Source organism: Schistocerca serialis, chromosome 5, assembly GCF_023864345.2.
Source record: "Schistocerca serialis cubense isolate TAMUIC-IGC-003099 chromosome 5, iqSchSeri2.2, whole genome shotgun sequence".
In the NCBI taxonomy this organism is placed as follows: Eukaryota; Metazoa; Arthropoda; class Insecta; order Orthoptera; family Acrididae; genus Schistocerca; species Schistocerca serialis.
The window spans coordinates 162,668,909-162,684,493 of record NC_064642.1 but is presented as its reverse complement, the minus strand read 5'-3'; the positions used below and the strand labels follow the sequence as shown (position 1 = coordinate 162,684,493).

The 15,585-nt window shown below is 46.0% G+C and overlaps 1 protein-coding gene across 1 annotated transcript; it reads left to right on the top strand.

The window, feature by feature from the left end:
• Window positions 1-5,761: 5,761 nt before the first annotated feature.
• LOC126481818 (immunoglobulin A1 protease autotransporter-like) lies at window positions 5,762-11,062 on the top strand. The gene is made up of 2 exons (XM_050105775.1): window positions 5,762-6,526; window positions 10,889-11,062. The coding sequence occupies exons 1-2, from the start codon at window positions 5,762-5,764 to the stop codon at window positions 11,060-11,062; spliced, it is 939 nt and encodes a 312-aa protein (XP_049961732.1).
• The last annotated feature ends 4,523 nt before the right edge of the window (window positions 11,063-15,585 follow it).

Below are 15,585 nucleotides of genomic sequence, written 5' to 3'. Positions count from 1 at the left end.
TTCAACCTGAGACAGTCTTTCCTTGGAGGTCTTAAGTTCAAGACCTTTTCATTCACTCCACTTGCTCTTTGGAAGCCATTCATTGCCTTCCTTTTTGCTATGTTTTCTTAGAAATTTTCTCCTTTGTGCCCCAGATAAGGCTTTGATCTTCATCTGATCCAAGTTCTAAGTGACATTTTCCGATTTTAAATGGTCTACCCCCAACCCAGCAGCAGAAAAGACGCCCATCTGTTCAATATCCATTGTTCGAGTACTTAAGGTATCATTAACTCCCTCGGTTTTTAAATCGGTTTCTGTGTTCTCAAGTTTGGCCCCACAAGAGCTGGGGATATATCATGTCGACACAGTGGAACCTCACGCCAGTGTGAAACTAATTGCTCAGGGAGATCGCTTGGTACGTCTGAAGCTCCATTCATGGCACATCTTCTCATGTGCAATGTACCCCTTTTCATGGATTGCACCACACAGTGGGTTTGGTGTTTGGGGCGGTTGAGGAAAAGGACTATGGAGAGGATGTGGGAAGAGGCGAGGAGTTCTGGGACGCACTTTGTCAGTGTCATCCGCTTAGACCTGTTTGGCTTAAAAGACCCTGCCAGTAGCTACACTACCTCTGGCATAGCCCTCAGCTGTAGGCGAACATGTCTAACGGTCTTCGGATGACAGGAGAGACAACGTGATACTGGGGTGCAAGACTCACATGTCTCTCGCAGTTGACACACGTATTGTGTGCAGCCCATCTTCTTCTCGGATCAGGCGGCTGCGTCGATCTTCGCAAACTCTTCTCCTCCGAAGACTATAGCTGGTTAAGGGAATTTCAAAGTAGACTTATTTCCTACTCTTGTAATGATTCCGTACTCTCAAGGTACTTTTGTTCAACTCCGTTATATTTTCATCTCTACAATAAAACAACTTCACAAGATTCACACAAACGATCAACTCTCGCGAGTCAACCCCGTCTTAGATCATTAGAAACTAACAGATACAATTATAATGTGCTTGATTTAATAACAGCTATAAAACCAGTTCTTGCTTCTCGCAAGTCCAACGCCAGAAAGTCAAATGCAAAAGTCTTCTTTTTAATACGTAATTCATTTGTTCACAACAATCCAGCCGTTGCACCGTCAAGGAATAGAGCGTACTGCTCTTTGTAGTGGACATACAGCTTCTCAGGCACGCGCTACAAACACTTGTCCGCTCCGAACGACCGTCGCTATTGCCGTATTCTCCCGATACACGTCCATCCTGCACACACAGAAACCGGCGGCGAGGTAGACACATCTCCACTCTCTCACCCTCGTATTTAAAATATCAGATGTTCGAGACGGTGGAAAGCCGAGTGTCTCTAGAATTTACACCGAAATTCTCGACGCACTACATATCCCTCCCCTTGGCTCGAACACGCGATATTTTACACATATTCATTATCTACAATTACACAAGATACTTCTTTATCTTTTATCAATGCATCTCTTTCTACTAATAACTGTGCATATTTTACCACAATTATAATGCATGACCCTTTCGATTCATGTTGGAGTTGGCTTTGTTTTCTAATCCTCTTCCAATCGTAAATTACAGGCGTACATAACTCACGAATATTTTTCTGCTTTGTTCTTACATCCCGTCCTACTTTTAATCATTAATTATTGTGATCTGGAGGAACTCTGGGTAGCATAAAAGTGTTTCCTTCTTGGGTATTTGTAAACCCGACACTTAATGAGGCTGTTTATGCATAGAATTCAGACTTGCCAGACTCATCCCTTTAAACGTGTGACTTCTGTCACGATACTGCCCTTTTTATCTTTAGGAACAGCACCTATATCTTACATGGGTTGATCCTGGAAGTACCCTTTCTCCTTCCGTTTTGGTAGGTATGCTCCTTTTAACTTCCTAATCTATGGTCAGGTCGATCCCTTTCTTGGTGCCCCTGTCCGCACAGCATAAGTCAGCCTCTCTTGGGTCTGCCTATCTATCCTTTTCATCCAATAAACGCTGGGTACACCCTCCTTCTCCTTCTTGAGTAGGCCTCCTGGTTCATTGTCCGGATGTTCGAAACGGTGGAAAGCCGAGTGTCTCAAGAAATTACACCGAAATTCTCGAGGCACTACACATGCAAATCTCTCTGCCCACAGTGCTACAACAAAGCAATGTTGCATGAAGAGGATGTGGTGTTTTCATGAAATTTTCTAATGATGCTTACAGGTTCTTGATGCCTGGTTACACTACAACCGGGTTAACTTATATGTGTCTCGTCTGTGGGAAAGCAACGTCTGTATGCAGAACAGTTTCCAGGGAAGAGGTTAGCAAATCGTGACGCATTTCAAAGACTTGATGTATGTGTTCGTGAAACAGGTGCTCATAGACTAGACTGCCCGGAAACTAGTAGACCTAGCAGTGTGTGATCTGATCTGTTCACTTTGAGGCCGCTGCGTTACAGTGAACTGAGGACAATCCCAGCACCAGCGAACGATCCATAGCCAAGAAATTAAATACTTCAGATGCCAATATATGGACCGTAATGTACGAATCGGGCCTGCAGCTATTCCAGGATCAGAAGGTACAAGATTTATGAGCTGTTGGCTGTCCAGCGTGTAGAATTCTGCCACTGATATTCTGACGTCATAAACATCCATGACTGCCAAACGAGTGTTTCGTTTACTGCCAAGGCTGCCTTCACAGTGAAAGGGATGTTCAACAGCCACAGCAGCCGTGTCTGGGAGCAAGTCCTAAGGCAACTCGTTCGTTCCACCATCAACAAAGATTTAACATAAGCGTGTGGGCTGCTATTGTTCATGACCATCTGATTGGGCTGTACATCACACTTTGCAGTTGATGTCAACTGACATTTAGATAACGTTTTCCCACTTGTTGGATTGGGGGGTGTTGGGCAAAACCGTGACCACAACGTTCTCCTGACCTCGTTCCTACGGATTTCCCTATGTGGCGGGATATGAATCGTTTGATGTTTGAGACACAGACAACACGCCAGAAGAGGTGCTTGCCAGTTAAGCTGAAGTTGTAGCCGTTATTTGTGAGGGCCTGGTTGTTTTGAGTGTGTTGGATAATATGACACGCAAATAGTCAGCAGTGCATTAATGTAAACGGACAACATTTTCGGCAACATCTTTCAAGCAATATTCACCACAGCGCAGTTTCACACCGTCTCTAAACACCACTAGCGCCAGTGCCTTCAAGGACTGCTCACGGGAAAATGGTACACCTGTAACTTCCTGTCACACAAAAAGTTGTTTTTTTACCTCCAGTAAACACTCCAAAATTTGTATAACTAGTTTTTTTTTCAAGAAAGAAACCAGGTTAAAAATTCAGGGAGTTGATGATATCTCAAAAACTCAAACATAGAGTGTTGAACTGATGAAAGCTTTTTCCACAAGTGGATCGGGGTACAGATCAGTCCAAGAAGTGTGGGAAAGAGGGAGTGAAGGAGGGAGGGAGGTAGAGAAACCGGAAGTGAAACCCCTACAGAATTAGGATACCATTAATACTGGTAGATAACGTTTACTGTCTGATTACTCTTTTATGACTGATTGACAATTAAACGAATTATCCCATTACACAGGTTAAGCTATGTCACAGTGGCATAGCTACAGTAGAAGTATCGCGGCAGTGGCGCTCTTTGTGAGAGAATGTTGGATGCTGTCTTCGTTAACTGCATGTGGAAGACTGAAGCATTCTGAAGAGTGTTCTGAAAGCTCTTAATCGGGTAAGGACACCATTCAAAATCGTGTTTTGGCGTCATTAGGCTCATCTGAGTCACTAGTATGCGCTTTGGATAAGGTCACAATGACGTCTCTGCTTTCAGAAGGAACGGCGGAACCAAAAATCCAGCATTTCCACGCTTGCGACTGTTCTTCGCAGAGAAACGAGGTGGGCGGTGCAGATCGCAGGTCACTCTGCGGTCGGTGTTCGGCTCTAGGAGGGCAGTCCCAAGAATATCGCGCTATGTAAGCTGTTGACATCAGCATCAGAACCGCCATTGTCTGCAGTCTCCTCCCTGGACAACGACAGTGGGTCGTCGTCAGTTGCTTCGGGACACGTTCTGCATGTGGCCCCAGCTCTCACAGGTGGGCAACAACCTCAAGCAATGATGTATCAGGGCGGCTCCTCATCAGTCAGCGGGCCGCACAACGAGCCAATGCCGCAAGGAGCCCCTCCGGCTTGCAGCGCGTGCGGGCATGCATCGCCCTCGAGCGAGCGGAGCAGAGAACGCAACATACCCTGCAAGCAATGTGGGGTCATGGGATTGCCGCATGAACCACAAACTCAACGTCCTGCACCCCCACAGGAGCACCAGGTGGCGCGAAATGCAGCAGCTCCCTTGCCAGCATATAACCCTCCCACACAGGCCCCCGACCACCGAGGCCCCCCGCCACCATCCACTAACGCATCTGCACCTGTATTTCAGCCCATTCTTCAGTCAGCTTTTGTGGCGAAACCGGGACTGCCAGCACAGCAGGATGGGCGTGGCCTCCAAATGTCGCCAGTGTCATTTATTGGGGCACCCAATGCGCAACTCGTGCCACTTGAACACTGTTTGCCTTGTTGCTTCCAACGGGAATCCCAGGCGCTTGGAGATCAACCTGATGCCCAGGGGCAACCAGAGGGACTATTGCCACCAGCTGCTACAGCGAGAAATGCAATTCAAGGCGCTCAGGAGCGGCCACAGCAAAATTCAGTACCTGCACCTCGTCAGATGATGTACTCCCATGATCCATGCAGATGGCAGCCTCGTTGTTATTCTGCTGAGATATGTCAGCGCTGTTGCTCTGCCAAGGAGTCAGTTCAGCCTGCTGTTTCAAGTGTACCTCATACCACACCAGCATCTTACCAACTATACGACAGTCTAGATTCTGTGAGCAGAGGAGGAGGAGCAAGAAGAAAAGACTTCCTTGTTGTAGACCCAACATCAGGTAGAGCAGAAAAATTTCAGGTGCTACAATCCGGCTCATATAGCCTTACACCTGCGCAAGGAGCGCAAAGAAATAATCTGCAGTCACTGGCACCTGCCCAAGCAATCCAGCCAATGGGAACAGTTCAGCGAGAGTCCTCCAGTTTGCCTCCACCTACGCAAATACCCCCCTTTGTGCAACCATCTGGAACAAGAGGAGTGCAGATTCCACAACAATCTGAAGTACCGGCCAATGGAGCAGCTGTGCATGTGCGATTGCCAGTGCCATCAGCTTTGAGTCAGCAACAGTCCACCAATCCAACTGCATCAGGGAATACATCGAGTTCAGTGGCCCATGTCGAACATCAACCCCTTGTACAAGAAGCTGTTGTAAGAGACTCCATGCCAAACACACAACCCCAGGCAGCAAGCAGGTTCCAACCTCCAGTTACTAAAATAGGTGCTGTAGCATTAAAAATCTTGCAGGACAACCCACCACAGCCAGCAAGAGAATCTTTTGGATACATTTATGACCGCCGACGTCGGCTTATTATGCGTACACTTCACCAAATTCCGAACATAGGTTTTCGTTCTTTGTGTGAAAATGCTTTGGACTACATGCAGACCCAAACTCCAATGGCATCTGATGAAGCTGCATCACAGGAGCCACTGATAGATGTACTACCTACGTCTGTGGTAGTCATTGAGAGCCAAGACACTGGAAAGGGAAGAAAATCGCAAACCACCACAACTCAGGTAGACGCACTGGCACAACCACAACAATAATCCAAAATGGCCAAATCAGAGCCTGTGTCCACGGAAACTGGTCAGCAGGGTGGGTGACAAGTATCCACAATGGAGAACGCATCACAACCCACCACATCTCAGGGAGCCACACTGGCACAACCACAGCGATTGTCTGAGGTGGCCAGATTAGAGTCTATGTCTACAGAATCTGGTCAGCAGGGTGGGAGCCAAACATTCGCAAACGAGAACGCATCACAACCCAGCACATCTCAGGTGGCCACACAGGTACAACCACAACGATCATCTGAGATGACCAGATCAGAGTCTGTGTCTACAGAAACTGATCAACAAGGTGGGAGCCTGACACTTGCAAAGGAGAATGTATGGCAACCCACCACATCTCAGGCAGCCACACTGGCAAAACCACAGCAGTTGTCTGAGATGACCAGATCAGAGTTCACGTCTACACAAACTGGTCAGCAGAGTGGGAGCCAAGCATCCGCAAACGAGAACGCTACATCTCAGGGATCCACACTGGCACAACCACAGCGATTGTCTGAGATGGCCAGATCAGAGTCTGTGTCTACAGAAAGTGATCAGCAAGGTGTGAGCCAGAAACTTGCAAAAGAGAATGCATGGCAACCCACCACATCTCAGGCAGTCACACTGGCAAAACCACAGCGGTTGTCTGAGATGGCCGGATCAGAGTTCGCGTCTACAGAAACTGGTCAGCTGAGTGGGAGCCAAGCATCTGCAAAGGAGAACGCGTGGCAACTCACCACATCTGAGGCAGCCACACCATTGCAACCACAGCGATCATCTAAATTGGCCAGATCAGTGTCCGTGTCTACAGAAATTGGTCAGCAGGTGCAGGTGAGTAGTACAGGGAAACTACCTGTCGTGAAAGTAGGAGTTACTGTAGAAATTTTAATTATGTTCAAACAAATTCAAGCAGTCCTATGTTTATATAATTTGCAGGCACTTGTGGGCGTTGTCATTGAAGGTAAATCGCTTAGCTTGTCAGGTGAAGTAATGTTCCTCTTCAGTTTCTTATACACTCCTGGAAATTGAAATAAGAACACCGTGAATTCATTGTCCCAGGAAGGGGAAACTTCATTGACACATTCCTGGGGTCAGATACATCACATGATCACACTGACAGAACCACAGGCACATAGACACAGGCAACAGAGCATGCACAATGTCGGCACTAGTACAGTGTATATCCACCTTTCGCAGCAATGCAGGCTGCTATTCTCCCATGGAGACGATCGTAGAGGTGCTGGATGTAGTCCTGTGGAACGGCTTGCCATGCCATTTCCACCTGGCCCCTCAGTTGGACCAGCGTTCGTGCTGGACGTGCAGACCGCGTGAGACGACGCTTCATCCAGTCCGAAACATGCTCAATGGGGGACAGATCCGGAGATCTTGCTGGCCGGGGTAGTTGACTTACACCTTCTAGAGCACGTTGGGTGGCACGGGATACATGCGGACGTGCATTGTCCTGTTGGAACAGCAAGTTCCCTTGCCGGTCTAGGAATGGTAGAACGATGGGTTCGATGACGGTTTGGATGTACCGTGCACTATTCAGTGTCCCCTCGACGATCACCAGTGGTGTACGGCCAGTGTAGGAGATCGCTCCCCACACCATGATGCCGGGTGTTGGCCCTGTGTGCCTCGGTCGTATGCAGTCCTGATTGTGGCGCTCACCTGCACGGCGCCAAACACGCATACGACCATCATTGGCACCAAGGCAGAAGCGACTCTCATCGCTGAAGACGACACGTCTCCATTCGTCCCTCCATTCATGCCTGTCGCGACACCACTGGAGGCGGGCTGCACGATGTTGGGGCGTGAGCGGAAGACGGCCTAACGGTGTGCGGGACCGTAGCCCAGCTTCATGGAGACGGTTGCGAATGGTCCTCGCCGATACCCCAGGAGCAACAGTGTCCCTAATTTGCTGGGAAGTGGCGGTGCGGTCCCCTACGGCACTGCGTAGGATCCTACGGTCTTGGCGTGCATCCGTGCGTCGCTGCGGTCCGGTCCCAGGTCGACGGGCACGTGCACCTTCCGCCGACCACTGGCGACAACATCGATGTACTGTGGAGACCTCACGCCCCACGTGTTGAGCAATTCGGCGGTACGTCCACCCGGCCTCCCGCATGCCCACTATACGCATTCGCTCAAAGTCCGTCAACTGCACATACGGTTCACGTCCACGCTGTCGCGGCATGCTACCAGTGTTAAAGACTGCGATGGAGCTCCGTATGCCACGGCAAACTGGCTGACACTGACGGCGGCGGTGCACAAATGCTGCGCAGCTAGCGCCATTCGACGGCCAACACCGCGGTTCCTGGTGTGTCCGCTGTGCCGTGCGTGTGATCATTGCTTGTACAGCCCTCTCACAGTGTCCGGAGCAAGTATGGTGGGTCTGACACACCGGTGTCAATGTGTTCTTTTTTCCATTTCCAGGAGTGTACGTATTAGACGTTTCTACCCCTCGATTGGGATCTTCCTCAAGAACTCCTGGTGTTTACGATTAACTTAACAGTGTCAAAGACCAGTTTTCCAGCGCTATGCTGAAGAAGTAGGGTAAAATTCTTCTGGCTACAATTGGTGGGTCATCGCCATTGGATCGAAATGAATATTTCCCACTCTTAATATGAAGGAGGGCTACTGGTTAAATTCGTCTAGTTGCAAATTCCTGGTCCATCGACATGCGAAGTAGGTAGAAGAAGGAAGGAGGAAAGTTTATCAAAGTGTTGTTGTCGTGCCGCAGAGGAGCCTTCCTGGTAGTTGTTTGTATCCCTCGCGCACCGTGGCTGCGGATTTGCTTCCTTGATCGCGGAAGCGACAAAGGTGGAAGCCTATAGCCGCTTTCTCTGTTGACTTTACATCCATTCTTGGAAACATCAACAGTTTTTCTTCTATGAATGTTGGTGTCCTTGGCCAGCACACGTAGTTGTTGAGATCAATGCCTTGGTAGCAGTTCTACAGACGTTCCGCTACCGCAGATTTCGCACTTTGATTTAACCGCATGTGACGATCACGTTGTGTTACAGTCCTTTCCCTTTCGCCTATATACAATCTGTCACAGACACACGTAAGTTCACAGATTCGCTCAACGTGGAGATAATCGGGTGCACCTGTTTTATATCGGGAAGAGTCTTATATTTTCTTTTGACTGAAAAATGTAGTCTGTATATCATTTTTCTGTAGGACTATGCTGATTCCTTCAGTAGCTCCAGAAACGAACGGCAACCAAATAGAGTGAGAAGACGGTCTCACATGTTTATTATTGTTGTTTTTGATTTTGCTGTTGATGTTATTTTCATTTTGAGGACTGGTCTGATGCTGCTTTCCAAGTACTCTTCCCGTGAAAGCCTCTTCATCTCCAAATAACCACTACAACCTACACCTGTTTGAAGCTGCTTACCGTAGTCATTAGTTAGGTTTAAGTAGTTCTAAGTTCTAGGGAACTGATGACCATAGATGTTAAGTCCCATGGTGCTCAGAGCCATTTGAACCATTTTTTACCGTTGTCACCTCTTGGTATTCCTCTACAATTTTTACTCCGCAAACTCCTCTCCAATAATAAATTGGTGAGATCTTGATGTTTCAAAATGTGTGCTATCACCCGACCTCCTGTTTAGTCAAGTCATTCCATAAATTTCTTTTCTCCCAATACTCATTAGCTACGCGATCTATCTATTAATCATCAGCATTGTTACGTAGTACAACATTCCAGAACCTTGTATTCTCTTATTGTTTTGACTGCTTATAGTCCACGTTTCACTTCCTTTCAAGGGTTTCCTCCAGACAAATTCCTTCAGCAAAGGCTTTCTAACACTCAAAGTTATATTCGATGTCAACAAATTTCTCTTCTTGGGAAACACTTGCCGTTGCCAGTCTACATTTTATATCCTCTCTATTTCGGTCATCGTAGGTTATTTTACTGGCCAAATAGCAAAACTCGGTACTACTTTTAATATCTGATTTCTTAATGTAATTCCCCTAGCTTTGCCTGACTTCATTCCATTGCATTCCATCACCCTTGTTTTGCTTCTGTTGGTGTTGGTCTGACTTATATCCTTCTTTCAAGAAATTGTCCATAGCGTTCAACCGCTCTTACAAGTTGTTTGCTGCCTCTGGCGGAATTATGTTGTCATTGGCAAACCTCAAAGTTTTTATTTCTTCTCCCTGAACTATAAATTCTACTCCAAGTTTTTTTTTTTTTTTTTTTTTTTTTTTTTTTTTTTTTTTACTGCTTGCTCAATGTACGGATTAAGTAACATCAGGGAGAGGCTGCAACACTGTCTCACTCCCTTTCAACCAGTGGTTCCCTTTCTTACGAACTGCCGTCTGGCTTCAGTACAAGTTGTAGATAATCTTTTGCTCCCCGTGTGTTGCCTCCGCTACCTCCAGAACTTCAGAGAGCAAGGCCATGTTGGCTGATGTCACGACGCGATTCAGTCAATCGTAAAAACTGTTATCCCTGCAATTACTTTAAGTGCTGCTGCACCTATTCAAGAACCACCTGTCTGTCTACCCTCCCCACAGATGCCCTTTTGTTGTGGTTGCACCTAAGATATGGCTGTCTGTAGCAATGAGGCTCCTTGCTAACATAGTTAATAATATTTCTTTCGGAAGCCCTGTCTGTGGACAGGTGCCAGGCACGTCTCAGCAGCCGGAGTAAGCCGATCACGCCGTTTGGTGCAAATCAGCAACCAGGTAACAGCTTATGATGGGGCCGAGGCACAAGGCACTCTGGACGTCGGATGCAACATAGGTGGCCCAGGAATTCAGGCCAGTTGTAGCACTGTGATTCCACACAAAATGGCAGTACACAGTTCCGTTCCGTTCCGTTCTAGTCTTGGCTGTATTTAGTAGGTCTTCAATAGTTTTTGTCTCACGATAGCAGATGAGTATTCGGGTGACTTCACTTTGATGTGTGCCAGTTCGGCTGCTAAAATGATTACGTGCACATGGTCTAAGGTTGGAATGACACGTCAGAAGCTTGTTGACGATCCGAACACTGCGCCCTCTCGGCTGCACTGTGATTGGAAGTTCGCTCACTTTTCTATCTCACAGACGGCTGTACACAGCGATTTCCTACAGTCAAAAACGTGAAGCTAGGATCAGTTATGCTTTCGTCACCAAGTTAAGAGAATAAAGCTGTTAGAATATGTTATCTGAAAGTGTCATGTGAAATGATACTGAGCTTTGTGTCTGAAGGTGCAGAGACCTGAGCCAAAGCCGAAGCGAGTATTCATGCAGGGATCGCTTAGATCGATCCTCGCCACCGCCGACATGGACGCCACAAGGACCCCAGGCACGAGGTATGAAATACTCACGTCACTAACAGACACAGCAGCTTATAAAGACCTTATAACCCACAGTCCTATTTAAGAATACAGTGCTCTCTCTACTTCCACAGTCACGAGGGTCTGGCCGCGTCTGTGAAGGAGCGTGGCGCTGCTACGACCTTGTTTCTCTTCTTTAGGGTGTAATTTCGAACTCGCGAACCGAAGTAACAACATTAACGCTTTAAACACTATTTTAATTTGTCCTGTGCTCTCCGACTAATATTTCACAGCATATTTACATGCTAAATTTTAATCTAGCTATCGAACTTCTTATGAAAAGTTCTGTAGACAAACTATTGGGGCCGTCGAGTATAGCAACAAAACATTCGTTGCATTTCAGTACGTACCTACGATAATTTATGTTCTCCAGAATGACTGTATACTCCACTGGAAAAGGAACTATGACTAAATTTACGTTGAGAAAATCTGCCTGAAATTTAATTAGACTATTTGTTATTTGGGTACCACGTTCAGATACAACGAATTTGGAGAATGTAAATCCATTGAGTCAACTTGAAACAGTTATTTAAATTATGTTTTAATAAAATTAATACTATCTTTTTAGAACCAGAATGGAACTGGAAATAATTCGTGTCGTTATTTCAATACTTTTTAAGGAACGCTTAAAGTTAATAGTAGTCGTTTGGATCAAGACAATTTAGTCTTGAAACTTTAAGCAAATGATTTTATGCAAATACATTTAATTCAATTACTCAAATAGAGCAACAATGCGACCCATCAAAAATGTGTAATATTTTGTATCATTAACTGAACTATAACATTGCAGTTATTACTGCTGCTATGACACACAGCAATGAACAATTTTAAGAAAGAAGTTAAGTAAAATGAAACAGATATTTGAAATTAAAGGGTAACAAACTTTAAATACACACACATCAAAAAAAGTTTTGCATCACTCCAATTCCCAGAACTCCTGAAGATAGATGTTTACTGTGGATATTGTATCACAGGCCCATTCCCTTTGACTGTTCAGAGGTATCACTAAACCCAACCAAAGATGTAACCAACCATGCATGAGCAGCGCATATTAGAAGGAGAGGGTCCGACAGCCGATCAGTTCCAATCATTCCATGAGGAAGGAGGTACACGGCTCGTGTTGTCTGTAGTGCAATCATGCCTAGACGGTCCATACCGCGGTTCCCTCGCACTGCATTGTTACTTTGTGCCAGGAAGGGCTCTCAACGAGGGAAGTGTCCAGGCGCCTCGGAGTGAACCAAAGCGATGTTGTCCGCACATGGAGGAGATACAGAGAGACAGAAACTGTCGATGACATGCTTCGCTCAGGCCACCCAAGGGCTACTACTGAAGTGGATGACCGCTGCCTACGGGTTATTGGCTCGGAGAAACCCTGACAGTAACGCCACCATGTTTTACGACTCAAACTCAGCGCAATGGGCTGCATGATGCGCAACTTCACTTCCAACGTCAATGGCGACGTCCATCTTTGCAAACGCGACACCATGAAGCGCGGTACAGATGGGCCCAACAACATGCTGAATGGACCACTCAGGATTAGTATCACGTTCTCTTTATCGATTATTATCGCATACGCCTTCAACCAGGCAGCGCCGGCCGCTGTGACCGAGCGATTCTAGGTGCTTCAGTCCGGAACCGCGCTGTTGCTGCGGTCGAAGGTTCGAATCCTGGCTCGGGAATGGATGTGCGTGATGTCCTTAGGTTAGTTAAGTTTAAGTAGTTCTCAGTCTAGGGGACTAATGACCTCAGATGTTAAGTCCCACAGTGCTTAGAGCCATTTGAACAATTTTGTTTGACCAGACAATCGTCGGAGACGTGTTTGGAGGCAGCCCGGTCAGGCCGAATGCCTTATATGCACTGTCCAACGAATGCAACAAGGTGGAGATTCACTGATGTTCTGTGGTGGCATTATGTTGGGCCGACGTACGCCGCTGGTGGTCAGGGAAGGCGCTGTAACGGCTGCACGACACGTGAATGCCATCCTCCGACCGATTGTGCAACCACATCGGCAGTGTATTGGGGAGGAATGCCTCTTCATGGACAATTCGCGCCCCCACCGTGCACTTCCTGTGAATGGCTTTTTTCAGCATAACGACATTGGTTGACTAGAGTGGCCAGCATGTTCTTCAGACATGAACCCTATCGAAAATGCATGGGATAGATTGAAAAGGGCTGTTTATGGACGACGTGACCCACCAAGCACTCTGAGGGATCTATGCCGAGTCGCCGTTGAGGAGTGGGACAATCTGGACCAACAGCGCTTGATGAACTTGTGCATAGTATGCCACGACGAATACAGGCATTCATCAAAGCAAGAGGACGTGCTACTGGGTATTAAGAGGTACAGACGTGTACAGCAATCTGGACCACCACCTCTGAAGATCTCGCTGTATGGTGGTACAACATACAATGTGTGGTTTTTTCATGCTCAATAGAAAGGGCGAAAATGATGTTTACGTTAATCTCTATTCCAATTTTCTGCGCTGGCTCTGGAACTCTCGGTAACGAGGTGATGTGTGTAAATGTAACTATACTGACCAAAAGCACACTTACTCCGAGTATGTGTTTAATTAAGTGCGTCTCTTCTTTTACAAGAACAATAAATAAATACATCCTTAACTTATTAAATGCACTTATTTGACGTCATCGACAATCACAGATATTTCGACAGGAGCACACCGTGTGATTTTTTCCTTCTCTCTCTCTTGTCAAAAAGCAGAGGAACAAAATTAACTTTACTTCATCATTGGTTGTTAATTTCACTACCGATAACATCTGACGTCGGTCGTCTTTGATGTATTATGGCGGTAGTGTTTACAGTGTATGTGTGTTTTATCTTTCTAGAATTTCTCTACAAACCGTGGTTTTTAAGTTCCATTGCATTTGTTGCAGTTATACCTTGAAAATGGCAGGGTGTGCTCCCGTTGAAATACCAGTGGTTGTGGACGACGTCATCTGAGTGCATTCCCGTAAGTTATTTAAACATTTTATATGCCGGAAGAAACACGAAATTACGAGCGACGTAGATTACAGTGGTGTCAAGGGGAGAACTGGATGGCTGCATGACTTCAGACAATGCCACATAATTGGAAAAAGTAAGATAACGAAATTTCGGACAAAGCGTCAACTTCACGATGCACCGCAAACTGTGACTGTGGAACCGGCCTGAAAATTTGTAGATGAGATAAACCAACATATCCCATCGTTCAGTACGGAATTTGTTTTAAACTCCAGAAATCGGGACTTGAGGAGGAAATGAATACAAAGTTTGAGGTACCAAGAGACTTGTATCAAGATCAACTATCACTAATGACTTAACGCATGCGTATAGTTATGCCGACTGTTAACCTGGATAAGAAATTGCATGGGAGGTTATTTATTGGGATGTGAGATGCTGGAGGTGCTCTGCCCCCTACGATTCTTTTTTGTGTGGGTTCTCTTGCATGGACAGTAGGAAATATTTACGTTACAGCAAGCAAAAGTGGGACAATGGGCGTAAGAGAACTACAACTATGGTATGAGCACTGCTTTTGGCCAACAGCTGATCAGAATTTCTTGATTTTGCTTGTTTCCTCCTCTGCACATAAAAATCACACTTCTTTAGTGTAAACTTTCCATCCTGAAAAATGTGTGACCTTGCAATTCGTACCACTTGGAACCGTTGGACGAATTCGGACTATGGAAGTTTCTTTTCTCCACACCTATAAGACTTATCGCACTGTCTCCAGCTATGCCTTAGAAGCTAGCCAGTTTCACGGAAAGCTCCACAGCAGACTGTTTCGCACTCAGTTGTGTGCCATCAAATTCCATTAATTTTCATCACCTGATTACACCGATACGATTCTGTATGCACTCCTTAGCATCTGATCTTGATGATGTGAACCTTCATGATCACTGTGGCGCGCCATTTTTCACTCGGTGTTTGTGGTGCAAGTGATTGACTTGTTTTGAACATTTCTTGATTGTCGATGATTTCCATTTTGTGAACTGTAATACATACACTTCATAGAAGGTTGATCTCTGCACCTCCCAGACACTCATTTCCCATCATCCTCTTTATGTACATGGTGAGTCATTGGCAGGTATAATTTTACCTGTCATAGCTGCTACCACAACGCTTTCAAATGAGCCTTGCTAAAGACTGAACTTGCGACGTCGCACTCAAGGGGTTCTTTGCCAGTTTGTCAGCAGTAAAGTTTTTTCGCACAAAAAGTGTTCCCCAGAATGGAATCCGACAAAGCCAGCTGTGATGCCTGTCTCAGATCTGTCCACCAAATGTGCTTCATTCGCCATCTCTCTTGTAGAAAAGGCGTTCACCAAATGAAACCGTAAGGACAAAAGTTTTGCCATCCTCAGGCTTAACTGCTCCCTCTTTTCCTGTAACAGAATTTTATGCTTTTCGTAATAATAAACGATATAATGTTAACCATGAGCTCACTATAAGAGATGGTTTATTATATGTTTGTTATACATTCTTAATTATAGAATAATAAAATAATTGTGCGTTTACCACTCTAATTTAACTTTTGCATCAGCATTATACCAACATGTCAGATCATGAAACGCATG